The sequence below is a fragment of the Hyperolius riggenbachi genome, chromosome 2 (genome assembly GCF_040937935.1).
Source record: "Hyperolius riggenbachi isolate aHypRig1 chromosome 2, aHypRig1.pri, whole genome shotgun sequence".
Lineage (NCBI taxonomy): Eukaryota > Metazoa > Chordata > Amphibia > Anura > Hyperoliidae > Hyperolius > Hyperolius riggenbachi.
Genome location: NC_090647.1, coordinates 150,967,116 through 150,994,952, shown reverse-complemented (window position 1 = coordinate 150,994,952; position 27,837 = coordinate 150,967,116). Strand labels below are relative to the sequence as shown.

The window sequence follows — 27,837 nt, the reverse complement described above, 5'->3', positions numbered from 1 at the left end:
ACATTACGATTATTTTATGGTGAATCATTGCTGCATTATATTTTATGGTGAATCATTGCTGCGTTATGGTTAGATTCTAGTGAAAGATTGCCGCATTACGATTTTAAGTGAATCATTGCTGCGTTACGATTATTTTACGGTAAAACGATTATTTTCATCAAGTGGCACCTCACGGGGAAGGGGGGGGCTAGAGACGCCCCTGCAAATGATAGTCATTACTATTCCCTTTCCTCTGCTTACTCTTTGCTCCTATACAATGTAGCCAAGTCCTTGTTTGTCAGACGTGTCTGGTGTGCTGTAGGCGACGTTATATTAGAAGCAAGAAGCAGAACAGTACAGTGAGTGACGTCATATTGCGACGCTGAGCAGAGCACAGAAGAAAGTTATACCTGCTGTCACAGCTCAGACAGCAACACGCTAAAACTAAAGAGTAAAGAGACCAGAAGAGTCACGTGACACCCACAGCGGCGCATCCAATCACGCTCCGCCCTTGTAGGTAGAATTCCCTGTTGCTAGGAGACCGGAGGAAACTTCACGGACTAGTCAGCCTAGCACTCTGCAGGTATGGGGGGAGACCGGTCCGGTCCGATTTTGTACCGGGAGGATGGCCAGGGCGGGAGAGTGTGCACTTGTGGCTGACAGCCAGGTATAGAATCTCCATGTGTTTGGATGAATCTAACGCAGCCGTATTCATAGGGGTTTGGGCCCTTCTGCTTTCCCAGAGCCTCATCTGTGTTGTCTGCATATCTAGCTGATTGTACATAATTTGTGCAGTCACACCACACATATATAAACAGACCAAGTTATATTCAGTTTCACTAACAGTTGTAAAATTCCCAAATTTGCAGATGGTAAAGATGTACATAATTTTGGCCAAAATACAAGGCGTGCATGAAAAAGGGGCGCAAGTAAATTTGGGTAAAATTTACAGATATTAAATATTTTCAAAGTGCACATTGCTGTAGTGAAATATCAGTGAACAATACCAATATTTTACTACAACTTAATCTAATAATATTTTTACACAGATCCCTCCATTACCAATTCTTAACCACCCGTCTAAGCCTAACCATTTAACACCCGCCCCCACACCTAACCTCTAACCTTTACTGTCCCCCCCCACGCTTAACCTTAAATGACCCTGCTGCAAGTACGATAGGCACCATTTTACTTTGATATTTGGATGCTTGCGTCGCCCCAAAAAATAGCGGGCACCTCGAGGACGGGCCCTCAAATTTTTCTTATAGCCACAATTTATAATGGTGCCTATGGTGGCACCCAACTATGCTTCAAATACAACTCCTTGCCACACTTCTAGTCATGCCCCTACTATACCTCCAGTGAGTGGCATAGCTGTCAGGGGGGCCTGGGTCCAGAGGGGGTACCCCCTCTATTTCGCGCCTGCTTTAGCTCTGTGGGTGGAGCATGCAAGGTAATGGGTCTGCTGAGGGAAGTAGCTCTGCTGGGGAGAGGGAGGGGAGGGATGTCAGACAATGACACTGCTGGGGATCATGGCTTTGCTGTACCGAAAGGTGTGTGTTAGGCAATGGCTCTGCTGAGAAGAGGGGGGAGGAGTGTTGTGCATGTGCAATAGCACTGCTGGGGTACATGGCTGACTCGCTGAGTGGTGGGGGAGGATGTTAGGCATTGGCACTGCTGGGGACATAGCTGCTCGGGTGTGTGGGACATAGCTGCTCGGGAGTGTGTGGGGGGGAGGGGGGGGGGAGTTGTTGGGTAGTGGAGTTGCTGAGGGCCCAGGGTCTGTGTGTTTGTGTGTGTGTGTGTGTGGGGGGGGGGGGAATGTTAGGTAATGGCACTGCTGGGTGACATGGTTTTGCAAAGGGGGGGTGGGCGCTGCTGGAGGACATAGCTCTGCTGAGGGGAAAGAGAAGGGGGGGGGGGAATGTTAGGCAACGGCTCAGCTGAGGGGGAGAAGAGGGTGATTGTTAGGACTGGCACTGAAGGAACCCAGATTTAGGAAAGGAAGGAAGGTGGAGTTTTGCTGTGGGTAAAGCACTGCAGTGAGAAACTGTGCTGGGAATGACATTGCCATGGTGAAAGAGACACACTTGGCCTGACAATCACCATCCATTGAGCGGCTGTAGTAATGCATGAGAGTTGTTATTTTGAGTTACAACAGAGTAACCAAGCAGCTCGGGGTGACCCAAGCCACTAGGAATGTATAGGGGGATAAAAGAGACCGAAAAGCCCTCCTACTAATAAGCAATGTTTGGTGAAATTTGGCTTCTTAAAACAGAAGGAAATTTGCAATAATTCAGCTATAAGTGAACCATTGTGGTTACCCACAATGCACCACTACTGAATATGCAAATTATCTCTTTTTGCCCCTGTACGCTAAGCTCACATCCAGAACCGCTGGTGTATAGCAAGCCTATAGCTTTAAATTTTACACAGCCACATCAACCCCACATGTAGTCACTGTAATGTGAGGTGGGGGGCATTGGGAAGCCTCCCCGTGGCGCTCCTGGATAGTGCTAATGTAGCATGAACTAATTCCCGCAGGGCAACCGCTTTGCGGTATTGGTTTTAACCCTGCAAACTTTGGCAAGCGAAAGTAAATGCATATTTGCATGAGCAATGTCTCGTGAGTAGCCAATTAGGCCAAATTTGCAAAGCCAGATTTGTCCGGTGTTACTTGGTTTGATGCACACAAATTCTCTATAAAGTGTAGTAATGTGAGGTGTCTTCTATCTTATTGATAGCCAGCAAAACCACTGTGGCCTCAATTCACGGAGCATTATCAAACATTTATCAAACACTTTATCAAACGTTTGATAATTTACCTCATGGGTAAAATCTCACTAAGGTGTTATATTTGTTGAACGTTTTATCGGTAAAACATTTGATAAATATATAACACCTTAGTGAATTTAAAATGAGATTTTACCCATGAGGTAAATTATCAAACGTTTGATAAAGTGTTTGATAAACGTTTGATAATGCCCCGTGAATTGAGGCCTGTGTCTTGAGCGTTAAGTCATTACACCACATTCAATCTTACCAAACTAGCATACAGTAATTTTATTATTACACTTCATTTTATATAATAATTATTATTTGGCATGTAGGAATTTTTTTTTATTTTTTTTTAGAAAAAACAGCATCCATGGTTTACTAAGGTTTTTGCAGTTTAGGGAAGAATGGAGAAGCAGAGTGATCCAGGAAACCTGGCTTAGTTTAAAGATTTTTTAAATTTACAAAAATTGTGAATATTTAGGCTGCTTTCACAGTTAGACGTTACAGGCGCACGTTAATGTAACTGCAATGGGCTGTTCACAGTGCCCACGTTGCATTACATTGTAACACTGCACGTCAATCTAAAGTGCAGCATGCTACGGCGTTAGAGCGGCTTTGCCGCGTTAGCCTGCTTGCACAGGCGCAGTGATTAGCCACATGGCTAATTAATATTCACTGCACTGTGCTGACGTCACTGGCGGGACCACGTGATGCGGAGTGTTCCGCTCACGTGGTCTCCACCAGCGCATGCGTACTATAGTACGCATCACGGATGCATCAAAGAGCCGCTTAACGCGGCTGTTTGCTAACGTCCTATGCTACCACCACCATGCGTTGCGTTAGGTGCACGTTATGCGACCTCAACGTAGCACCTAATGCAACGTCTTAAGGTGCGTACACACATGCGACTATAGTCGTTTGTAACGATAGTTCCCCGATCTTTACCAACGACGATCGTTACAAAAATCGAACCACCGACTATTAAGGCAAACGACGAACGAGCCAAATCGCTACAAAAGAAAGTTCTGTCTCGGCGGATTTTAACCAACGACGATCGTTTGCAAAAGTGGTACATCGTTGGAAATGGTCGTTCGTACTAGGCTTGACATGCGCATTTCACTATTTCTCCCTGAAACTTCTCATTTTTATGCGCAGGCGCAATAGTTGCTTTACGTGATGTAACGTTTGTTCTAACGATCAGATCGTTACACACTTTTAAAAACTAACTTTACTCAGGTCGTTCTTTCATCAATTAAAAACTCGTTCGTCGTTCTCAACGAACGATCGTTGTCGCATGTGTTTGTACGTAGCACTAGTGAGAAAGAAGCCTTAGCCTAGATTTGCAATTGATTACTGTGTCATAACAGATCATTGCACAAATTGCTAAAAAAGTTAGTGAAACAACAGGCATATGCTTTCAGTCACATACACATGCCTGCAGTGCACAATCTATGTCATTATTACAGGTTCTGCAAATGTATGCATGATATATGCAAGATATAGCCACCATTTCACTTACCCTTTATCAATCCTTGCACTAGTCTAACATGACCCAGAAAAGAGTTATACATTTGAAACTATTCGATTCTCCACTGTTCTCCAGGCACAGACACCATGTATACAATAGTAATATTACTGCTCCTGAAAGTTACTGTGTTTACAACGTTATAAAGTTCATCCATAATAGGTTATGCAACCCCCTCTTCTACAGCAAAAACAGCAGCCATGCCAAAGAAAGGAGGGAGAAAGTCGAGCAAATTAAGCCGCATGACTGAAGAGGAGCGGTTATTATACATGCAGCAGAAGATGCTGGCAGAGGAGGAGCAGAACAAGAAGAAAGAGGACCTGCTGATGCAGTATCTTAAGGTATATCACATCACTGCATGCATATAGCCTCAACACAAAGACACAGCAGACAAAGGACTCATCAACTGACTGAGAGCAAACCTTTACTTACGCCATATTTAAAATAAATGACATTCTCTTTATCTTCAAGCAACCAAACTGTTTCCACTGGCTATTTTCTCCATAGCTTATGTCTGTAATCTTTTTGCATGGAAGCTGCAATTTTGCACGTGATGTCATCACGATGCCTAAAACATGTTTTGTGTTTCCTAACAGATAGAATAAAGTGTCAGGTAGTATATATCTGTGATCTCTTTTTTTCGTCCAAACAACAATTTCCTGTGTGTTCTATTTAGGGCTGTGCAGTCGGAGTCGAGGAGTCAGAGCAATTTTTGGGTACCTGGAGTCGGAGTCGCTTGTTTCATAAACTGAGGAGTTGATGTTGGAGCTGGGTGATTTTGTACAGACACCACAGCCCTGGCTCTAGTATGAATAGGAAGCTGCCATAAAACTGATTAGCTCTTCATATCAGCATAGCAGCTGTACTTTTATTTAGATAACCCTTTCCTCGTGTTTGGTGTACTGTAAATGGGCCTATAGCTCCTGACACTAAACATATTTCAGCAGCATATAGCTAGTCATTTTTCAAATTCACAAAGCAAAAAGATGGACATTGCACTGGTAAGTAAATATACCACACTACACCTGTCGGTGTATAACAACAAAAAAGAGTTCATAAACGCCCTGAACCCCCAGGCCTCATACCAGTCGGTGCAGGATCAGGTAAGCCAAGCCATAGAAGATGAATGAACAAAAAAGGAGGATCCGCAGGCCAGACCAGGTTGAAGTAAAAAAGGCTATCATTTATTTGAAAAATCCACAGACATGGCAATAAAATCACAAGATCAACTCGCGCGTATCGGGCCTACCATCTGCCCTTAATCGTAGTTAAAAACCATGATTAAGGGCAGATGGTAGGCCCGATACGCGTGAGTTGATCCTGTGATTTTATTGCCATGTCTGTGGATTTTTCAAATAAACTATAGCCTTTTTTACTTCAACCTGGTCTGGCCTGCGGATCCTCCTTTTTTGTTCATTCATCTTCTGTCGGTGTATAACTTGTGAGTGAGTTTTGTTTGTGAAGAGTCAAGATGCTCTGAGTGTTCAAGCTTTCTTCTCTCCATCACTCTGCAGGGTGTTGCCTTCATCTTCTCCACCTGACATCTGGAGCCAAAGCATAGTCATGTGACTCATTTGCCTGTCTCCTACCTCTAGTAATAACCACAATCCATCTGTTTATTTTGATAAAACAGCAAACTGTAAGACTAACAATTGAGCACAAGCAATATCAACAAAATGATCAAAAAAAACATACATTGTGCTGAAGAAAGCAACAATATATAAAAAGAAGATGCCCGTTAATGGAAAAATTCATATACTTCTTTGTGTTTAATATAATAAGTAAATGTTATTTGGACATATCACTAGTACAAGAAAACCACAAAAAATGTTCCTATTACTGATTAAAATCAGACAACCTGCTGCCAGATAATAAAATATATTATATGGTAATGGGCACAGGTATTATATGGTAATGGGCACAGTATGAGGTTAAGTGCTAAAATGAAGTGCTAAAATTAGTGCAACTGTTGTTAAATGACCTCTGTCGCGAAAATTGTAAAACTTAAAATACATGTAAGCATACACAAATAAGAAGTACTTTTCTTCCAGAGTAAAATGAGACATAAATTACTTTTCTCCTATGTTGCTGTCACGTACAGTAAGCAGTAGAAATCTGACATTACAGATGACAATGACAGATTTTGGACTAGCCCATCTTCTCATGGGGGGTTCTCAGGGTTTTCTTTATTTTTAATAGCACTTAGTGAATAGCAGTTGCTCCATCCAACTGCCAAAAAAGTGTGCAGCGAGCAGGGAGGCTGGCCAGCATCTTTGTATAAATCTTTTTCAGGGAATGTCTTTATAAAAAATAAAGGCCATGCTGAGAATCCCCCATGAAGAAATGGACTAACCCAAAACCTGTCGGTAATGTCAGATTTCTACTACCTACTGTAAGTGACAGCAACATAGGAGAAAAGTAATTTATGGCTCATTTTACTGTGGAAGAAATGTACCGGTACTTCTTATTTGTGTTTTAAATTTTAAGATTTTCGCGACAGTTCACCTTTAACCATTTGCGGACCGCAGTGATAGAGATCTACGCCCTGTTTTGATGGGCTCCTGGCTGGCAGGGCGTAGATCTCTATCACCGGCGCCGCCGCTCCCCGCCGCGATCGCGCGCACCGAACCGGCTGCACTTAGCTGTCTTATGACAGCTAAGGCTTCCGGGTATCGGCAGGAGCCGTCACTGATTGGCTCCCTGCCGTGTGATCGCTGTGAGCCAATCACAGCGATCACCCTCCGAAAGGCAACATAGTTGCCGTTCCGCCTCCCTCTCCGCCTCCCTCTCCCTGTCACTGTGGATCTTATGTGACAGGGAGAGACGCACAGCCTGCAGCCGTGACAGGCTGTGCGATTTTAGTGTAAATAAAAATATTTTTATATCCAGATCTCCCCCCCAACCACCTATATATAGATATATATATATCTAGATATAGATCTATATCTATATATAGATCTATATATATATAGATCTATATATATATATAGATCTATATATATATAGATCTATATATATAGATAGATCTATATATATAGATAGATCTATATATATAGATAGATCTATATATATATAGATCTATATATATATAGATCTATATATATATATATATATATATATATAGATCTATATATATATATATATATAGATCTATCTATCTATATATATATATATATATATATATATATATATATATATATATATATATATATAGATAGATCTATATATATATATAGATCTATATATATATATATATATAGATCGATATATATATATAGATCGATATATATATATAGATCGATATATATATATAGATATATATATATATATATATATATATATATATATAGATCTATATATATTTTACTGGATTGTGATTTTAACCACTTGCTGACCGCCCCTACCTAGGGCGGCAAAGTGGAGCCCGCAACGACAGCAATACGCCGATCGGCGGCGGCTCGTTGCGGACTAGCTGGCCGGGGATCGCACGCTGGATGTGCCCGCCCGCGACGTCAACCCTCCAGCCAATTAGCAGCGGCGGCGGGTTGTTAACCCCCGATCTGCCGCATGTAAAGCGGATAATACGCTTTGTAATGTATACAAAGCGTATTATACAGGCTGCCTCCTGCCCTGGTGGTCCCAGTGATTGAGGGACCACCAGGGCAGGTTGCAGCCCTCCTAGTAAGTACCCAAGCACACTGATCCTGCCCCCTGATCGCCCACTGCACCCATCAGACCCCCCCTGCCCACCCCTCAGACACCTGTTTGCACCCAATCACCCCCCTAATCACCCATTAATCACTCCCTGTCACTATCTCAACGCTATTTTTTAGATTAGGTCCTAAACTGCCCCCTGGAGACTCCTGAACACCCCCCCCCCACACCCTCAGATCCTCCCTAGACCCTCCCCCCTGTGTACTGTATACATCGATTCTTTCCTATAATCACCCACTGATCACCTGTCAATCACCCATCAATCACCCCCTGTCACCACCTGTCACTGCCACCCATCAGATCAGACCCTAACCTGCCTTTTGTGGGCACCTGATCACCCACCCACACCCTCAGATTGCGTGCAGACCCACCCTCAGATCACCTCCGAAAGTGCATTGTTTACATCTGTTCTCCCCTCTAATCATCCACTGATCACCCATCAATCACCCCGTCACCAACTGTCACTGCTACCCATCAGATCAGACACTAATATGCCCCTTGCGGGCACCCAATCACCCGCCCACACCCTCAATTAGCCCCCCAGACCCCCTCTGATCAACTCGCCAGTGCATTGCTTGCATATATTCTCCTCTGTAATCACCTACTGATCACCTATCAACCACCCCGTCACCCCCTGTCACTGCTACCCATCAGATCAGGCCCTAATATGCCCCCTGCGGGCTTCTGATCACCCGGCCAAACCCTCACCCGCCCCACCGCAGTGACAGAATTTTTTTTTCTGATTACTGCTGGTACGACTTAATTGCCATGTCCAGGTCACGATTTGAGAACATTCCTGCACTTCAGTGCCAATACAACCTGTCATCTAAGAAGCCACCCTGCTTATGACCGGTTCCACAAAATTCGGCCCCTCATAGACCACCTGTCATCAAAATTTGCAGATGCTTATACCCCTGAACAGTCATTTTGAGGCATTAGGTTTCCAGACTACTCCTCGTGGTTTTGGGCCCCTAAAATGCCAGGGCAGTATAGGAACCCCACAAGTGACCCCATTTTAGAAAGAAGGCACCCCAAGGTATTCCGTTAGGTGTATGACGAGTTCATAGAAGATTTTATTTTTTGTCAAAAGTTAGCGGAAATTGATTTGTATTGTTTTTTTTTTCACAAAGTGTCATTTTCCACTAACTTGTGACAAAAAATAAAATCTTCTATGAACTCACCATACACCTAACGGAATACCTTGGGGTGTCTTCTTTCTAAAATGGGGTCACTTGTGGGGTTCCTGTACTGCCCTGGCATTTTAGGGGCCCTAAACCGTGAGGAGTAGTCTAGAAACCAAATGCCTCAAAATGACCTGTGAATAGGACGTTGGGCCCCTTAGCGCACCTAGGCTGCAAAAAAGTGTCACACATGTGATATCGCCGTACTCAGGAGAAGTAGTATAATGTGTTTTGGGGTGTATTTTTACACATACCCATGCTGGGTGGGAGAAATATCTCTGTAAAGGGACAATTGTGTGTAAAAAAATCAAAACATTTTAATTTACAGAGATATTTCTCCCACCCAGCATGGGTATGTGTAAAAATACACCCCAAAACACATTATACTACTTCTCCTGAGTACGGCGATACCACATGTGTGACACTTTTTTGCAACCTAGGTGCGCTAAGAGGCCCAACGTCCTATGAGTACCTTTAGAATTTCACAGGTCATTTTGAGGCATTTGGTTTCTAGACTACTCCTCACGGTTTAGGGCCCCTAAAATGCCAGGGCATTATAGGAACCCCACAAGTGACCCCATTTTAGAAAGAAGACACCCCAAGGTATTCAATTAGGTGTATGGGGAATTCATAGAAGATTTTATTTTTTGTCACGAGTTAGTGGAAAATGACACTTTGTGAAAAAAACAATAAAAATCAATTTCCGCTAACTTGTGAAAAAAAAATGAAATCTTCTATGAACTCACCATACTACTAACGGAATACCTTGGGTTGTCTTCTTTCTAAAATGTGGTCACTTGTAGGGTTCCTATACTGTCCTGGCATTTTAGGGGCCCTAAACCGTGAGGAGTAGTCTAGAAAATAAATGCCTCTAAATGACCTGCGAAATCCTAAAGGTACTCATAGGACTTTGGGCCCCTTAGCGCAGTTAGGGTGCAAAAAAGTGTCACACATGTGGTATCGCCGTACTCAGGAGAAGTAGTATAATGTGTTTTGGGGTGTATTTTTACACATACCCATGCTGGGTGGGAGAAATATCTCTGTAAATGGACAATTGTGTGTAAAAAAATCAAAAGAAATCTCATTTACAGAGATATTTCTCCCACCCAGCATGGGTATGTGTAAAAATACACCCTAAAACACATTATACTATTTCTCCTGAGTAAGGCGATACCACATGTGTGACATTTCTTTTGCAGCCTAGGTGCGCTAAGGGGCCCAAAGTCCTATGAGAACCTTTAGGCTTTACAGGGGTGCTTACAATTTAGCACCCCCCAAAATGTCAGGACAGTAAACACACCCCACAAATGACCCCATTTTGGAAACTAGACACTTCAAGGTATTCAGAGAGGGGCATGGTGAGTCCGTGGCAGATTTCATTTTTTTTTGTCACCAGTTAGCAGAAATGGAAACTTTTTTTTATTTTTATTTTTTGTCACAAAGTGTCATTTTCCGCTAACTTGTGACAAAAGATAAAATCTTCTATGAACGCACCATGCCTCTCAGTAAATACTTTGGGATGTCTTCTTTCCAAAATGGGGTCATTTGGGGGGTATTTATACTATCCTGGAATTTTAGCACCTCATGAAACATGACAGGTGGTCAGAGAAGTCAGAGATGCTTCAAAATGGGAAAATTCACTTTTGGCACCATAGTTTGTAAACGCTATAACTTTTACCCAAACCAATAAATATACACTGAATGGGTTTTTTTTTATCAAAAACATGTTTGTCCACATTTTTCGCGCTGCATGTATACAGAAATTTTACTTTATTTGAAAACTGTCAGCACAGAAAGTTAAAAAAATCATTTTTTTGCCAAAATTCATGTCTTTTTTGATGAATATAATAAAAAGTAAAAATCGCAGCAGCAATCAAATAGCACCAAAAGAAAGCTGTATTAGTGACAAGAAAAGGAGGTAAAATTCATTTAGATGGTAGCTTGTATGACTGAGCAATAAACCAATAAAGCTGCAGTGGTCTGAATGGAAAAAAGGCTCTGGTCCTTAAGGGGTGAAAAGACTGCGGTCCTTAAGTGGTTAAGTAAAAATAATGCATATTGTGCATTAATCTCCACACAAATACCAAACATGTGAACAAGCTCATCTATATACACATCTCAATCCAATTCAACTTATAAAGTGCTATGAGATACAGTAGAATCTCGTTATCGTAAACTCTGATATAGTAAACCTATAAATATAGTAAACTCAGTCCTCAGGTCCCAGCAAATGTGTCTGTATAAATATATACAATGTATGACCAATTCTGATATTATTATTATTGATTTATGAAGCGCCAGCTGATATAGTAAACTACTCTTCCTGGTCCCTTGGAGTTTCCTATAAAGGGATTCTACTGTAGTAACAAAGTGCATCAGTGACCATACAAAGTAATGGAGGCAGATGGAAGGCAGAATGTAGTTTGCCTGCATTTTCCACCCTGCTGTAGAATGGTAACTGGAATAAGACTGGCTTTGTGTGTGCAGCGTCTTCACTTCCTCTTCCTCCATTTACATACATTAATCTCAGGTTAATTTTGCATTGGGAAGCATGACTGTACACTCAGCACTTTGACCTTAGTGTACTCCCTATCATAATGCATTTCCTGAATGAAGTAGTATTGACAAAATCAAAGGAACATAATGAATCCTGGTGAATTATTTATCCATGCCTTTAATGATGGCAGTTCCTCTGTGTGCTTTGCTCCAGTTTGTTGTATAGATTGTTGGGAAAAGTTACTTAGCTATGAGGTGTTTCTGGTGACAGAGGTTTGCCAGGCAGTGCTGCTTATGAGGCAGTATTGCTGCATTTACGTGTGCTGCCATTGCAGAAGGCATGACATGTCTCCATTCAATGATTGAGTGTGTAGCTTTATTGCAGTAGTCAATCCTGACAGCAGCGCGCTATTGCTGTAACCTGGCTGAGCATCCATTCTCTGCTAGTTTGGTACATAAGGGTATTGCTAGAGCCATCTGTTTGTCTTAGGGCCCATTTTCCACTGAATGCAAATTCACATTGCAAAAATGTGCAATCGTTCTGAACTGTATTTGTACTGCAATTTCAATGTAATACTCTCCATTAAATGTGTTTTTTGTTGTCCATTCTGATCTCCCCAAAAAGCTGGCGGCAGATTTCTTACGCATGAGAAAATAATCACATAAACATTTGCATACAATAACACAGAAATTTGCATACAGAAAAACACATGCAAAATGTAATATCCTTGTGAAAGCTGGGCCTTAAACTGTGAAATGTGCTGTAGTGGTGACTGCTTGCCAGTGCTGGTTTTCATATCATTAAATGTTCAGAGAACTCTACAGTAATAAGGCAACAGGCATGGGACTAATTTTGTCTATAGCACCAAAAGCCCACCTTGGCCATCCAGTTTAAGTGGAGAAGATCAGTGGCACAGGCTTGTCTCATCACTTATCTCCCACAGTTTCCAATAGGCTTTAGAGGATTTGCAGGTATGCTGTCCTTAAAGTGTATTTGTGGTGACATGATGAGATGTCATATCTGTATGACACTGTACATATGTGTATGTACAGTGCCAAGCATTCTAATCACTTGGCTGTGTTCATTTTTTCCTTGAGTTATCATTTAGGTATGCAGGTGAACGAACACCCAGTGCAACTGCAACGTAAGACCCGGTTCGCACTTATGTTCCAGTGGTAAATGGATCCCTGAAAACTGATCTGTTCACCAGTCAATCGGATCCGTTTTCACTCTGTTGCCACCCCGTTTCCGTTCCGCTGCTTCAGTTTCCCCACATAGTCCCTGAACAATATGCAGATCAGGTATTTCTGACAGTAAGATTAGCTGCATACTTGTTTCTGGTGTGATTTAAACACTACTGCAGCCAAATAGATCAACAGGGCTGCCAGGCAACTAGTATTGTTTAAAATGAAATAAATATGGCAGCCTCCATATTCTTCTCACTTGAGATGGAGAGCAGGGTATTAGCAGCCACCAGTTACCGCTACAGGTCATAGGAAGTGTAGTCCTGTGCTGAGCACAGAACATTAGTCTCTCCCAACAGCCCTGATGTTCCAGTTATTAAAAACTATTTCACGTATCTTCACATTTGTATTTCATATAAGTTTTAAAGCTGACTTAATCCAGGAGGTCAGGAAAGTGTGTGGAGGATTTTCTGAAACACTAGAGTTCCTATATAATTTAGTAGCACAAATGTTTCCCATCCACATATTACTTGATTAGCGGTATCAATCGCTGAGTCGCTTTTATCTCTACACAGGAAAAGCTTACTAAAGAAGAGCAAAGCAGCACCATTAACCTGAACAAGCTGAACGTCCAATGGCGCGCTGTGCTGCGAGAGGTGAAGGCTAAAGAGCTGAGGAAGGATATAGAGATACTCAGTCAGACCTTCGAGAGAGTTGTGGACTGCAAGAACAATGTCATCAAGGTGAGACGCTCATATCTGCAGAAGCCAAACTGCACATTGACACAGCAAATCCACCATCAAAGCAAAGTCAACATTGTGAGGCATGTCATTAGCATTATCAGCAGTGTTTATTACCAGACTTATTCCATGGCATTTGTACAGGCTTTTTAAATATCCTTGAAGACGCCCAAACTAGTATGTCAGCTTTAGATTATTTTTGCCTTGTTGAATTGCATGCTGATTTCAGGTTTCTCTTGGGGATAGTCTAGTCACAAGATATCTGGTGTCACACACCTCAGCTGAGTTTGATTTAATAATACACGCGTAGATGAGGCTCCGATTTGTGTGTTATCAATCGAGCCGCTGATGCGGCTCGATTGATAAGATCCGACAGGTCGGATCTTGCTACCGCCGATTCCCTGCTCGTTCCCCACGAGGGGACAATGGCAGGGAATCGAGCGGAAGATAAGCGGCGCAGCGCGGGGACGAGCGGGTATCGAATCCGGCGCACGCGTGGGAGAGCGGGGACGCGGCTGGGATGCGGAAGAGGCGATCCGGCGGCTAATCGAGCTGCAGGATCGGAGCCTCATCTACGCGTGTAGATGAGGCTTTAGGGGCGTAACTGAGCCAAAATTCCACGATCCAATTCCAAAATCCAAAAGTTTAATCCAGCAATTCCGTATAAAATACAATAAAAGCAATCATAGCATAACAAGTTCTCATAAGCTGGCACTTTGCCCTCCGCAATGCAGTGCACTCACGTGGTGTATGATGTTTTTAAGCCTATCAGGTTGCAGAGCCCAGCGGTCGCTCTCCCTGAGTGGGTCCCGTTTCCACCACGGCGTTTCCGCTCAGTATTTCTCCGGTCGGTGTGTGCCTCCGCAGACCAATGTCGTCAGACGCATCTGGCTCCGCTGAATTGCTGGATTAAAATTTTGGAAATGGATCGTGGAATTTTGGCTCAATTGAACGCTAGACCCACCTGGATCTGAGGTGGTTGTCATCTAGTGAGCTGCTATTTTATAGGGGCTGTGTAACTGCACTGAGTGGAGCATGTTGCATCACTAATCACTTGGGTTGCATGCACATTAAAGTGAACCTCCAGACTAAAAATCAACTCAGCAGCACTGAAAAGGCCTGGTGTTTCTTTAACAGTTTCACAGCATCAGAACTTTGTTTCTCTTATACAAGCCTCATTTTTAGCTGCACAGAAGAAAACTGCCCGGGCATTTTTCCCCTGATGCTGTGCAAAGCATGATGGGATTTCTGATGTTGTTGTTCTCGTTCTGCTGTTTTGGTGCAATTTTTTTTTTTTTTACAATTTGAATTTGACATTTGAAGCCTAGCACATGCAGCTGGGAGTGGTTATCAGGACACAGGACAGTTGGAACTGTGTCTTATGCTCCCTGTCACCTCCTTTCAACCAAAAAGATGGCTGCCCCCACGACAAAGATGGCTGCCCCCATGAATCACAAACATTTGCCTGTTCTTTTAAAACAGGGTGGGTAAAAATGATATTACCTATCTATTCTAATTAACATAACTAATGTAACTTAATGACTTATGTTTGTTTAGGCAGAAGTTCCCCTTTAAGTTTCAGTCCAACAGTAATGCACTATGTTGAGTCTCATTTAAATTCTACAGGCGATGAAATAGAGATGTTGAAGAGGAGCACTGTCATTTGAACAATTTATTGGACAATTATTCTAATGACTGCATCTGCTCAGCCACTGATAAGGAATCATACAAAGTTTTGCAGACAAAGATTTGTAGAAAGTCCCTAGTCAGTGTGTAGCAGGCTCTTGTGTACAGCGCGGCCCCCAGCCTCTTTACCCCTCCTCAAGTGCTGTGTACTTTAGTGGTGCTGGAGGAGTCTACAGAGCTGGAGTTCTGCTCCATCAGAGATAGACAGAGTGAGTGTAATAAGCTAAGGCTGGGAGCACACTTGTCTGTCAGTTTTCTGTACACTATGGGACTGATTCACAAAGCGGTGATAACTCAGTTATCACGCCTAAAAGACTTTAGGCGTGATAAGCTTTGCACCGCTGAGTTAGCACCGATTTGTGCTCTGTATCGCGCGCAAAGTTTTAATGGGCGCATCGCGCGCACTGCACCGCGCAAAAGTTTGCGCGCGGGAATTTCGTGCGAGTTTTATTTTATCACGCCTAAACTGAGTTTAGGCGTGATAAGGGGCTTTTCACAGGCGTGCAAACACTTTGCACCGCTTTGTGAATCAGGCCCAATGTGTCTCTGTATGTGTGAAAACATGCACATTTTATCACAGAAGCTAATATAATTGATAGAGTAATTGCCTGCCAATTGAATAACATTGGTTCTCAGTTTTCCTGTGCAAAAAGTGGGGAAGGGGGAGGGGGTGGAGTGGGTTCCATCCAAAGTTTTGCAGGGGGCCCCAGTGATTTCTAGTTACGCCCGTGTGCACAGTTAACAATTGTATAATTATGCTATGGAGGCGTCACACTTTTTCTATGGCCTTGTGTTAAAGTACACCTGAACTCAGAGGGGTATGTATGCCTGATTATTTATTTCCTTTTAAACAATACCAGTTGCTTGTCTGTCCTGCTGATCATCTGCCACTACTCTAAATTAGGGCCTGTTTCCACTATACGCAGATTCTGCATGCAGAAAACTGACTCCAATGAATGCCTATGGGAAATCTGCATCAGAAAAATCGCGTTCAGTGGAAACAGGCCCATAGACATTCATTGGAGTCAGTTTTCTGCATGCAGAATCTGCGTGTAGTGGAAACAGGCCCTTGAGCCATTGACCGTGAACAAGCTTGCAGATCAGGCGTGTCTGAGTGGATTTGCCACATGCTTGTTTCAGGTGTGTGCTCCACACACTACTGCAGCCAAATAGATAAGCAGGACAAATAGATAAGCAGGACTAAGAAGCCGGGCAAATGGTATTGTTTAAAAGGAAATAAATATGGCTGCCTCCATGTCCTACTCAGTTCAGGTGACCTTTACTCCTTTTTTATTTTGCAAGTATTGTAACTTTAAAAAAAAATATTTTCATGTAGAATTAATTTAAAATAAATGAAAAAATGTCCAAAATATATTACCTCTGTCCTCTAAATTAAACAAAATCAAACCCTTTATTGAATCTTTATAGCATTACAAAGTTTACACATGTTGTGTTGCCAATAACATTGCTCGGCCCGACCCGAGGTGAGAGATATATGGAGGCTGCCATATTTATTTCCTTTTAAACAATACACCTTGCCTGGCTACTTTTAGCCATTGACCCTGATCAAGCATATGCAAATCAAGTACTCTGACTCAGGTTTTACTGGATTAGTTATATGCTTGTTCCAGGGTTTTGAGTCACGCTACATATACCAAAAGATCAACAGAATGTCCAGGCAACTGGCATTGTTTACAAAGAAATAAATACGGCAGCTTCCATATCCCTCTCACCTCAGGTACTCTTTAACCTGGTTGTCAAATATGTACTCATTTTGTAGAAATGTGTTATGCTGCATGAAGTATACTAACAACTACAAAGTATATAACAGTAAAGTAGTTTAAATAAGAAATGTTTACAACTGGCTGATCATCAAAATTGCTTATGAATCGCTTTTCAAAAGCGATTTTTCAGCGACTTTGTGGTTGATTTCCTTGTTTTGAATGAAGTTTTAGTACTCAATGGGCCTCCCAAGTCCTCCTTGCACAAAAGATCATCAACCACTTCTCTGTTTGGAGATAAAAATAGTACCAATGACCTTTTCTGCAAGGGGGAGGGGCTACGTGCCATAAGTCAGCGGACCCGACCCTCGGGAGACCCGACAGATAGTTAAAACAACCCCCCCCCCCCCCCCCCCCTCCAATCGGAAGTGCTGTACAATTGCTGGCAGTGCACAGTGCTTCCAATCACAACAGTAAATGCTACACAAAATGCTACACAGACAGATGGCTTGTGTGAAAGCAAGTGCAAGCTCTGCTCTCACTGGGCCCCTGGCCGCCTTACTGGCCTTAGGTCTTGTTGACATTGCAAGTGATTCAAGACAAAATGTGTTACTCCAAATTGCGTGTGATTGTTTGTTTGCAGTCTCTAATAAAGGACATAGATGAAGCAGAGGATCAGTACACACATGCTCTGCGCAGTCATCTCCTGAACATTGACCAGCTATTGGACCTTCAGAGGGAACGGCTTGATCTGCTGCAGGAAGAGTATCAGCAGGAACTGGATGTGGTGCAGAAAGAATTTGATACAGAAAGGTGTGTATCGTACTGCTGCATGCATTTTCGGCAGAGTGCATTGCTGATCTCGTTCACTATAATGAATGGAATCAGTAGCGCAATGCAGATGGCAGTCCAATCCAGCATGTTGCATTCGATCGCACAGCCATCTGCATTGCCTTATGTGAACGAGGCCTAAGCAGTGAAGTCAGTTGACTGCAAGGGATTAATTCACTTACTAATTACATACATATGTTTTACATTCATACGTTTTACATGCATTTACACACATGAGGCAACCTACATATTCATTTAAACCGAGTTGACTGAAGCACTGTTGCAGTTTTCTCTGGACTGTATTAGTCATTCGCTGATGATTCTATTAACTTGTTGCCTGCAGGTGCGTTTTACTGATTGGAAACCTTCACTATTACATTAATCATTGTATTTCCGGAACAAGGCAATAGAAATATGCTGTATAACAATAAAAGTTATCCGGATCCTTATCGCTGTTATCGATTACTTACTTTGTTGGCTTAACACAGTAATGTTTCCTTAAAACATTTCCATGGCTATGACAGATTGATTTTTGAGAGTTATGAGCGGAGATGCTTGGTTATTATTCTGTGGACACAATCTATAGACTTGAATGCAATTTTAGATTCAGCGCTGACATCTAGTGGAAAAAATATAAACTGCATATATCAGGTCTGCAAGTAACACTATAGCATTTTGCTGCATAAGAGTAAATGTAACGGTACTGTATATATTTTACTTCGACTCATTTCTTACAGTGTTCCTGATGTCTCATTTATAATATGCAATTAATGAATGTGGTAGCTGGGTTTGACCCTTTCCAATCCTTCCATTTTGGGTGAAGTTTCTCAGTCATTAGCTTTTCTTAGCCTGGTTTATTCTGCACAAAATCGCGTACATTTAATAAAGGCGCCCGCTGAAAAGGGAGCAGGAATTAGCTGATAGCAGAATCAGTAAAATTTACAATTATTTTACTACTTAATTTATATAGTAAAATATTGGTAATATTTACAGATAATTTACTATGAACTAACCCTACTCTCACACAGAACCCTCCCTCTGCCTTACCCTAAGACACCCCCCCCCCCCCCGGTGGTGCCTAACCTAAACCCCCGGGTGGTGGTGAGCCTTAACCCCCCCCTCCCCCCGCCCCGGTGGTGCCTAGCCTTAGCCCCCGTGACGGTTCCTAACCTTAACCCCACACTGGTGCCTAATTCTATCACACTCACTGGCGTCCTCTTGAAAAGGGTGCCTAATTGAATAGTGAGTGGCCTCGGCGGCCACCATTTAATTAGGCGCCCTTTTTAACAACGAGTCTTGTGCCCTTTTCAACTGTTATGGCAAAGCCCCAGTTCAGCTCTCATGAATTTGCAGAGAAAAAACACAAAAAATGCGTATTTACCTTCTATATACTCTTCAATATAGGAGACAGTAATGAGATTCAAATTAATAATGGCTACTCTCACTTACTTGAAGGACTTTTTAGTGTGCAGAGTCACAGGAAGTAGTGTAATATGACATCACCATTGACCGACCACTCCCATTCACTGTTTCCTGCAGCCTTAAAGGGTAGTTTTCCTTTCAGAAGTAAAGAAATAAAAGGCTGTAAATAGGTCATGAAAAAAAGTCCCATGAGCATCTGAGTTAGGAATGATACTAGCAGTAACTGCCTCAAATCTGTGTAATAAGGCACATATCACATCTGCCTCTCTAATCTCCAAGCAACATTTTGGAGTCAAGAAGCGAGTGATGACATTGCCTCCATTTGCGGTCAGAGAGTGAAAACGTTTGTATTCAAAGGTTTTGGAGCATTCATCCTCAAAAAAGTGAGAATATGTGGTGGTAGCGTAGTATGTCCTTGGTCTTTTCACTCCATTTCTATGGCAAAGACATGTCAGTTGCTAGATGCTGGTTAGACTATTTACCAATGAAGTTTTGAGTCTGTACTGCTTTTAGACACACAGCCTACATTAAAGCAAGAGAGTTTCAGAGGATAGGCAGGGTTGTACAAAGGCAAGGCAGTCAGTACCTTGGTAAGTCAGTGCTAGCTTAGAGATACTCTGTAGTAAAGTGAAAATAACCCGATTTCCCATGCAAAAGGATAACACCAATGCCTTGTGTAATTATGTAGGCAAGCCTCCACCTAGGCTTAGATCACATGACAGCATTAGCAATGGGATCATATATGTCATTCTCTTCACTCAGAAAGATGATCATTGAGCAGAAGGACAAAGAGATGCAATATCTACAGAATGTGATCTTGGCCATGGAACAGAACACACAGGAGAGTGAGAGTGAAGCCAAGCATGAATTCCAGAGTATGAGAGACGATATCAAGAATAAGGTAATCAAACAAGTTCACTAAATCAGTGTGTGTCAGAGCAAAACGCAAATTACATAACCTTTGTGCACTACACTGCATCCACCAGTTCCATTCAAAGACAGTTCATCTGCTTCCCTCTGTATTACATTTTCATTGCTGCCTTGTGTTTAGTAATGAAACGTTCAGCAGTGATGCACTGGGAGACATCTCGGAGCTCACTCCAACCTGAATTATCGCAAATACTTTCTGTTTTAAGAAAGCAAACTTGTTTTTGTAATGAAACGTGGACACAGTTTACAGGAATGATTGAGGCCCCTTTTACACTTGTCTTGCAAAGCTGCATTGCATTACTCTGCAATGGCAAGGCAACTTGGCCTAGCACACTTATGGCATCGTATCATGCCAAAAGTAGCCGTTCAGCCGCCGAGACGACGCAAAGTCAACAGTGCATTACCATCTCACTTCTACAACTAAAGTCATTATGCGGTGCCGGAAATTTAAATATGTCAGTGGCGGCAGTGTGGTGCGCATGCGCCAAAGTATGGAATACGGGGAACCCTGGGAATCTGTACTTCCTGTTCAGCATGGGGTACGTCACTGGGCGAGGTGCTGGGCTATGCATATGACCCTGATGGCACACACTGCCGCAGGGTCATATGATTGACATTTTTTGCGTCCGCAAACATACTGGCCGGGTGTAAAACTGCCTCAAGCTTCCAGAATCCTTTGTGGAATCACTTGATGTTGAGCTACAACCCCTGTTTTGCGATCACTGTAATCTTTGTGTATAGCCATTTAGATTGCTTTTTTACAGGTAAGATAGCTGAATAGGTGTTTGGGCATGGCAGTGACAGTTCATGCATGCCAGTTTAGCCAAACAGCATATACTGTCCTATGGAAAGAGGAGAGTGAGGAAAAGCTGAGGGGACCTAGGATCAGGGCAATCAGACATCATTTGTCCAGGCTGGTTGTTTGCGGCAGTTGTCAAGTCAAGAGCAGAAGAGGGTGGATGACCTGACAGACAACGGAACTGTTCACAAATGATTATTGAAAAGCAGTCACATAAAGCTGTCTTCATCCTGCTTAAAGAGGAACTGTAGTCAAAATAACATACCGAATGAAATTGCTTATTTTCTTACAATATTCATTTATAAATTAGTTAGTGAGTGTTTGCCCAATCCTTCTTCTCCCTGATTTAAATTCTGAAATGTTATCATAGACGGCAACATCTGTAGTCTTGAAGGGTAATTTATTTAGTCTACTAAAAGTTAGAGGGGGTTCACCTGTGTTCTCCATCTCGTGAGACCTTATTGATGTGCAATATACTCTTGTCTGCCAGAGTTTGGAAGAGAAACACTCCCTACGTGTTGTTCTGGAGGCCACAGTAGAAGATTTGTGGAAACAAGTGCAACATGCTCAGAAAAACTACCTGAATGCCACAGAGGACCGCAAGATCGCATTCGAAGCCTTGAAAGCAAAAGATGACAAAAGTGCAGAAGAAATTGCATACCAGATGAAAAAGCTACAGAAGATACAGGTAAGAAGTGGATCACTGCACTCTGCAGCCTTCACAGCTCATGGCCAACTTCTTCATATATTTATGTGAAGTTTTTATTCATTCAGTTGATATGTACAGAGAAGAAAAAATCAGCAATTTGTTTTGTTTTGTTATTGTAGAGCAGTGCTCCCCCGATGTGTCCTCAAATTGCACAATTCATGTTTTGAGGATATCTAGACAGTACATAGGTTGATACTACTATAATCACTCGCATGCGCATGGGTGAGGCTACCTACTGCATGCTGTTGTGCTTGGTAGGTCATCTATTGATTTCACCACAAAACCTTGCACAAGAGTGTGGTAGGGACATTAGATTGGGAGCTCCTCTGAAGGACAGTAGAGTATTGTACCTAGTTAGCCTTCAGAAGGACAATGAGTAATGTGAGTTCACTGCTCTTTGTAAAATTCTGCAGAAATTGTACTAAGGTAGAGCTCACACTTGCCTGTGTGGAATACACAAAAAAATGTTTTCGCCTGAAAAGTTTTAGTCACGAGGTGCATTCGTCTGCCTTACAGCATGTGTGTTTTGCTACAGCATCTAATGAGAACGCGCATGGTGTTTGAAAATTAAGCTATAGGATGTACGTTTTTTTCCCCCGCATGGACAATTTGCATTGAATGACCCTTCCACACTGAAAATCACAATTGTTGTGCTGCGATTGCGATGTTCACTTGTTTTTGAGCACGCGTTTCACCACGATTACAGGTGCAAACTGCGGGTGCAATTGTGTTTCCGGAGGTGGACAAAAAAAAAAACACGGGAAGGTTTTTTAAATGGGAGATTTCATAGCAAATTGCATAGCACTGAATTTTTCGATGAGATTCGCATGTGCTCCCATTCATTTCACTTTATCTCAAATGCAGGCAAACTACAGCATGCACTACGTTTGCGATTCAGTTAAAGACGGATCACACCTCTCTGTACAGGGCACTACTAATACTTTGTTAATTACCGTTCCCTTACAATCGGCAAACCCCATGTGCTTCTAAAAATTGGATCGAAATGCAGTGTGGAAGGGCACGAGGTGCGTACGATCCTATTGTGGGAAAACACATCCAAAATATCAAGTGTGAACCTTGCCTTAGTTAAAGTGCAATAACACTATTAATGCTATTACATTTATTTTATTACAGGGTATATTTTATTTGCCTAAATAATCTGTTAGGGGCAACAGGGTTCCCTTTGTTAATAGACAGCTGTTGTGTTATTTCTGTTATATGTTTCAGGACTCAATAAATACGCTGAGGAATAAGATCTCCGCTCACGCCCGTGAAAGTGAAGATCAGAACCAGCGCTTGCGGAAAGACAAGGAAGTGGTGCACAAACAGTTCCAGAAGCTGAAACATCAGATGAATCAGGCCAGGACCGCTGAGCACGGGCGCCTCACCATGCTGACTGTACAGAGCAATTCTGCGCTGAAACAACTGCAGAGCATTATAGACAAGGTACTTCCGTTTAACATTGATCATGTACAGTGTACACACATGCTGCTGGCTATGTGCTGGGATGCATGTTCTGTTCTGTTGGTAGGTGGAGGGAAGGAACAAACCGGAGACACTCAAGAATCATCAGAATAGTTAAACACGGAACAGGAAGCCAGCAACGTCAGGGGACTCTTCTGCTTATGCTAGATTTCACTCAAGAAGTTACACTCAATCTTCTTGTGTACAAATATGTAGTGTATACCTAGCTTTAGTGGTTGACTCAACTCTGTCTGATTTGCTAATATCTACCTCCGAAGTGCTCAGTAATTGTATACGAGCAGTTCAGAGCCGCGGTGTTCACACCCTTTCCCTTGCCTACCCCGGTAACTCTCACAGCCTTAGAGCTCATTTTGCAAGGGACATAGAGCAAGTGTGGACATCATAATCTTCACAGCCATAACAAGCGTAGCCACAGAAACACCTGTATTGGTGGCAGTGAAGTAGTAGTCAGGGCCCCCTTAGACTGTATGTTTTCTTGATTCTGTTAGCAGTGTTGTTGGGTGACACATGTGGTCATCTCCAATAGCCCTCATGACACTCTGACAAAGTAAAGGTCATGATGGTGGTGCACTGAGAGTTTGTGAAGCAAAGTTGTATATAAGTGACAATATGTTGTCTTTATTAATTCTGAAAACAGGGTGAGCAGATCCTTCGGCTGGCAGAGATGTGCAGAAAGCTAGAAACAGAGGAAGAGAAAGTTCTGCCCTTCTACACGTCGTCCCTCAGTGAGGCAGAGAAAGGGGAGGCAGAGAAAGCCAGCATGGAGAAGCCATCTGAGCAACTGGCACTGGTGAGCATTCATTGTGGAAAATAAGTAGAATATTGAGGGTGCCATTACTAACGCTCTATTAGGTGGTCTGATTCTCTGAGACTCCATTGACTGGATCCTTATTGCAGGTGTGTGACTGAGACACTTCTAAAGCCAAAATCCCAGCATAACAACCAGGGACTTGGAGTTTTGAAAAGGAAATAAAAATGTCTGGCATATGACACTGAGCATGTGCACTCACCCTCTTTGGTCGACCATGGAGAGGCCTGTTTTGAGTGGAAAATAACACCTTTGCCTCAAAGATCAAAAATCGAAGTGCTACTACTCTACTTTGAGGAAAATATAACAAGTTTTATTACTACACTGTTCCATAGGTAATATATACAGTTAGAATCAAATATCCCCCTCAACATACAGCCTATACTGGCTATTATCTCATGCCACTAACTAGAGGCTTAATTTAAAACACTTATGCGTTCTGTGAGTGTGGCAGAGCCAATCCATAAAAGTACCATGTTCCCTGACTTTGCCATCACGCTATGTCATGGACTGTTGTAAATTGCTCTTGGCACATCACAATTTGATCTACCCTGTAGTTGCGGGGAGGATTTTTTGTCAAGCAACCGCATGGCACTTTTAGGCATTGGCTCTACCACACTGTGGTCTGGCAATCACAGAACACACAAGTGCTCTAAATGTAGCCTCTAGTTAGTGGCAGGAGATACTGGCCAGTATAGGCTTTGTTGGGGCCCTAACGTTTTTTTTGTGTATGGTATTTCTAGGGGGTAATATTTGATGGCGACTGCATTTATTGCCTATGTAACATTGTTGTAATAAAAGTTGTTATATTTTCCTAAAAATAGTGTAGTAGTGCCCCAATTTTTGACCTTTTAAGCAAAGATGTTGTTTACTATTATATGTGCACCCACCATTACTAAGGGTAGGTGATCAAAAGGTTGATATCCTGGTCTGCTACTCTGTTCTGAGTGAAATAAGTTATTCAGCAGAGATTAGAAACACCAGGGAAAAGACTCTGCTCTTGTGAGCTTTCGCTCTAGAAGGGGTGTATTAGGCTACGTAAAGTGATAAAGGAGATAGTGAATGACAACAGAATATGTATCTGAAGTGGGACCATGACAGATAAGATGCTTGTTGAAAAAGCTGCATTTTAAGGGTCCACTTGAAGGTTTCAAAATTAGTAATGGACAAGATGTGGAAGAGAAGTGATACACGTGAGAAGTTCTGAATGTGAGGATAAACGGATGTGACATAAAAGGGAGTGGCAGAAAAGGGAGTTTTATGTGTGGAGCAAAGGCTGTTGTTTATATCTGGAAAATAGTGGAGGAATGTATGGAAAGCATAATTTACAAAGTGCTTTGTAAGAGAAAGTTAGGGATTTGGGCTGGTATTTCTGTGTAATTGGCAACCAATGGAAGGATTGAGAAGGAGGAGCAGCATCAGAGCAGCGGGATGAGAAGTGAATGAGTGGTAGAGTTCAGCGAGGACTGGGAAGCACAAGTTTGTATTTTGGTACGGCATGTACATGCATTGTAGTAGAGTCTTGTGTGAAGAATTTTTTTTTTTTTTGTGAAGAATTTGTATTGGAATATATTGTTGATTATGGAGACAGTAAGACTGAAATGAGGGCTGGGAGTCCACTGTTACACCCAGATGGCGGACTATAGGAATTAAATAAGTGCTTCATTTTTACAATAATTATGTATACACGTCTTAATCAGTGTTTGCCCATTGTAAAATCTTTCATCTCTCTGATTTACATTCTGAAATTTATCATATGGCGACATTTTTTACTGCTGGCAGGTGATGTCACTGGAAGGAGATGCTTCTTGCTTTTTTGGCAGCTGGAAACAGCTGTTATTTGCCAGAATGCAACAAGGCTCCCACAGTGTCATGTCAGGACCTCAGAGCTGTGAGGTGCTGACATCACACTGTGGGAGGGGTTTCACCACAATATATAAGCCATACAGAGCCCCCTGATGATCTGTTTGAGAAAAGGGAAAGGGGGTATCAGCTACTGAGTGGGATTAAGTTAAATTTTTTGGTTACGGTTACACTTTAAGGTGGCCATACACTGGTCGATGTGGCTAACTGATAGATCCCCCTCAGATCATTATCTGATCAGAGAAGGATATACTGTATGACCAAATCACTCTACTCACCTTACACAGATTCAGATTCAGCATTAAAGTGATTGAAAGTCTGTGCACACTTCCTGCACCCACATCTCCTTTCCACCTGGCTGGAAACCTCGTATCTTCTCTCTACCGTCGGATGCTTCTCCCTGAGTCTTCTTTATGGGGCTGTTTTGTCATGTGAGTAAACGCTAGCGGTCAAACACTAGAGCCACTGTGGCATGTACTTTTTTTGACCTCTACTGTTCAGCCTCTAGTGATTGTCAAGTGACACAGGCACCCCTGGAGAGAAGAGACAGGGAGGAGCGCTTGGCAGTGGAGAGAAGATATGTGAGAAAGCACCGGTGGACAGATGAGAATAAGCTTTGATGTTGCTTCAGTCATCCCGAAATCGAATGCTGCTGAGCTAGCGACTTACTCCCAAACTCCTTCCAATCGAGTAATATTAACCACGCCATCAACCGTTCTGATAGTTTTCAGCCAAAAATCACTTTCGCCCGGCACCATCAATCGAATTGATTGTTTTTAGCCAAAAATCAATCTATTGTGTATCATTTGCGACAAATGATCAAATAACAGGTATCAATGGAAAATACCGACCAGTGTTTGACCACCTTCAGTTCTCACTACTGGTGCCAGGAAATAAATCAGCTCACCAATATCTACTAGATCTAAAACACTTATTTTGCTTGGAAATAAATTCTAATATATAATGCAGGTTCCTTACAATATCCGTATTCCTCTCATACAGTTAATGCAGGACTATACTGCGTTGGACCAATTTTGGAAGAGGTACAACAAGGTCCTTCTGGAACGCTGGGCACTGGAACATGAGAAAACTGTCCTGTCCCAGGATAACCAGAAATTTCGCCTTTTGCTCAAACAGTACCTGGATGGCATCTCTGTCAGTGATGAGGTCCTCAGCCAGCAGAACCCACTGCTGATTCTCAACAACCGCAGCACCTTGCAGCAGAAAGTTGGCCCACAAGTCCCTGTCACTGACAAGAGGGTCCAGCGCCCAGTCCACAATGTCATTGAAGCTGCTCATGTGATGAGCCGCACACTGTGACCAGGCAATCGCTGTGCTCTATGCTCTGCTTATTACCAGGTCACCTCACCCCTCACAGGAGAAAGTGTGATGCTGAGAGTTGTGTTTGGCTAATAAAGTGCTCTTAATACTTTAAAAAACTGTCAGTTCATTTGCTGAAAAATGTAAATGTGTATTTTCTTCACACATATGTCTGCCAAAAGGTGAAGAAAATGTATTTAGCATCTTTTTCTGCACTTAATGTCAAACATTGACAATACTTTTTATTAGCTGACTGAATACATTTTAGCTCAATGTGTCAGAATGTCCTGTATTCCAATTAAGGTTGGTAGCAACTTCCAGAGCACAAGCTGAAATATAATTAGTCACATCACAAATGTCTCAATGGAATTCTTAAAACGTATTTGGTGCCTTTAATGGTTGTTTTGACTCATGATTCTAAAACAACAGAAAAGTTTGTTAAATGTATGCCTAATTATGGCCATAAATTAACACGCGTAAATAGCTCATACTGTATTTTTTGGACTACAAGACGCTCCGGACTGTAAGACACACCTAGGTTAAAGGGAACCTAAACTGAGAAGGATATGGATTTTTCCTCTTAAAGGACAACTGAAGTGAGAGGTATATGGAGGCTGCCATATTTATTTCCTTTTAAGCAATACTAGTTGCCTGGCAGCCCTGCT

At 42.3% G+C, this 27,837-nt stretch overlaps 1 protein-coding gene across 2 annotated transcripts; it reads left to right on the top strand.

Annotated features, from left to right (window-relative positions):
• The first annotated feature begins 451 nt into the window (after nucleotides 1–451).
• Nucleotides 452–27,291, top strand: CCDC65 (coiled-coil domain containing 65). 2 transcript variants are annotated; one of them, XM_068265196.1, is made up of 9 exons: nucleotides 452–562; nucleotides 4,469–4,623; nucleotides 13,434–13,601; nucleotides 17,649–17,818; nucleotides 20,021–20,159; nucleotides 21,478–21,675; nucleotides 22,924–23,142; nucleotides 23,819–23,971; nucleotides 26,855–27,291. In XM_068265196.1, the coding sequence occupies exons 2-9, from the start codon at nucleotides 4,483–4,485 to the stop codon at nucleotides 27,170–27,172; spliced, it is 1,506 nt and encodes a 501-aa protein (XP_068121297.1). In that variant the 5' UTR covers nucleotides 452–562; nucleotides 4,469–4,482; the 3' UTR covers nucleotides 27,173–27,291. The 2 variants fall into 2 exon arrangements, with proteins under 2 accessions (XP_068121297.1, XP_068121298.1); XM_068265197.1 differs by having other exon boundaries at nucleotides 559–646.
• The last annotated feature ends 546 nt before the right edge of the window (nucleotides 27,292–27,837 follow it).

Excerpts from the sequence above, each read along its gene's own strand:
- CCDC65 (XM_068265196.1), top strand. The coding sequence starts at position 4,483 with ATGCCAAAGAAAGGAGGGAGAAAGTCGAGCAAATTAAGCCGCATGACT. Across the intron at positions 4,624-13,433 it reads TGCTGATGCAGTATCTTAAG|GAAAAGCTTACTAAAGAAGA; the intron begins GTATATCACATC and ends ATCTCTACACAG. Across the intron at positions 21,676-22,923 it reads AAAAGCTACAGAAGATACAG|GACTCAATAAATACGCTGAG; the intron begins GTAAGAAGTGGA and ends TATATGTTTCAG.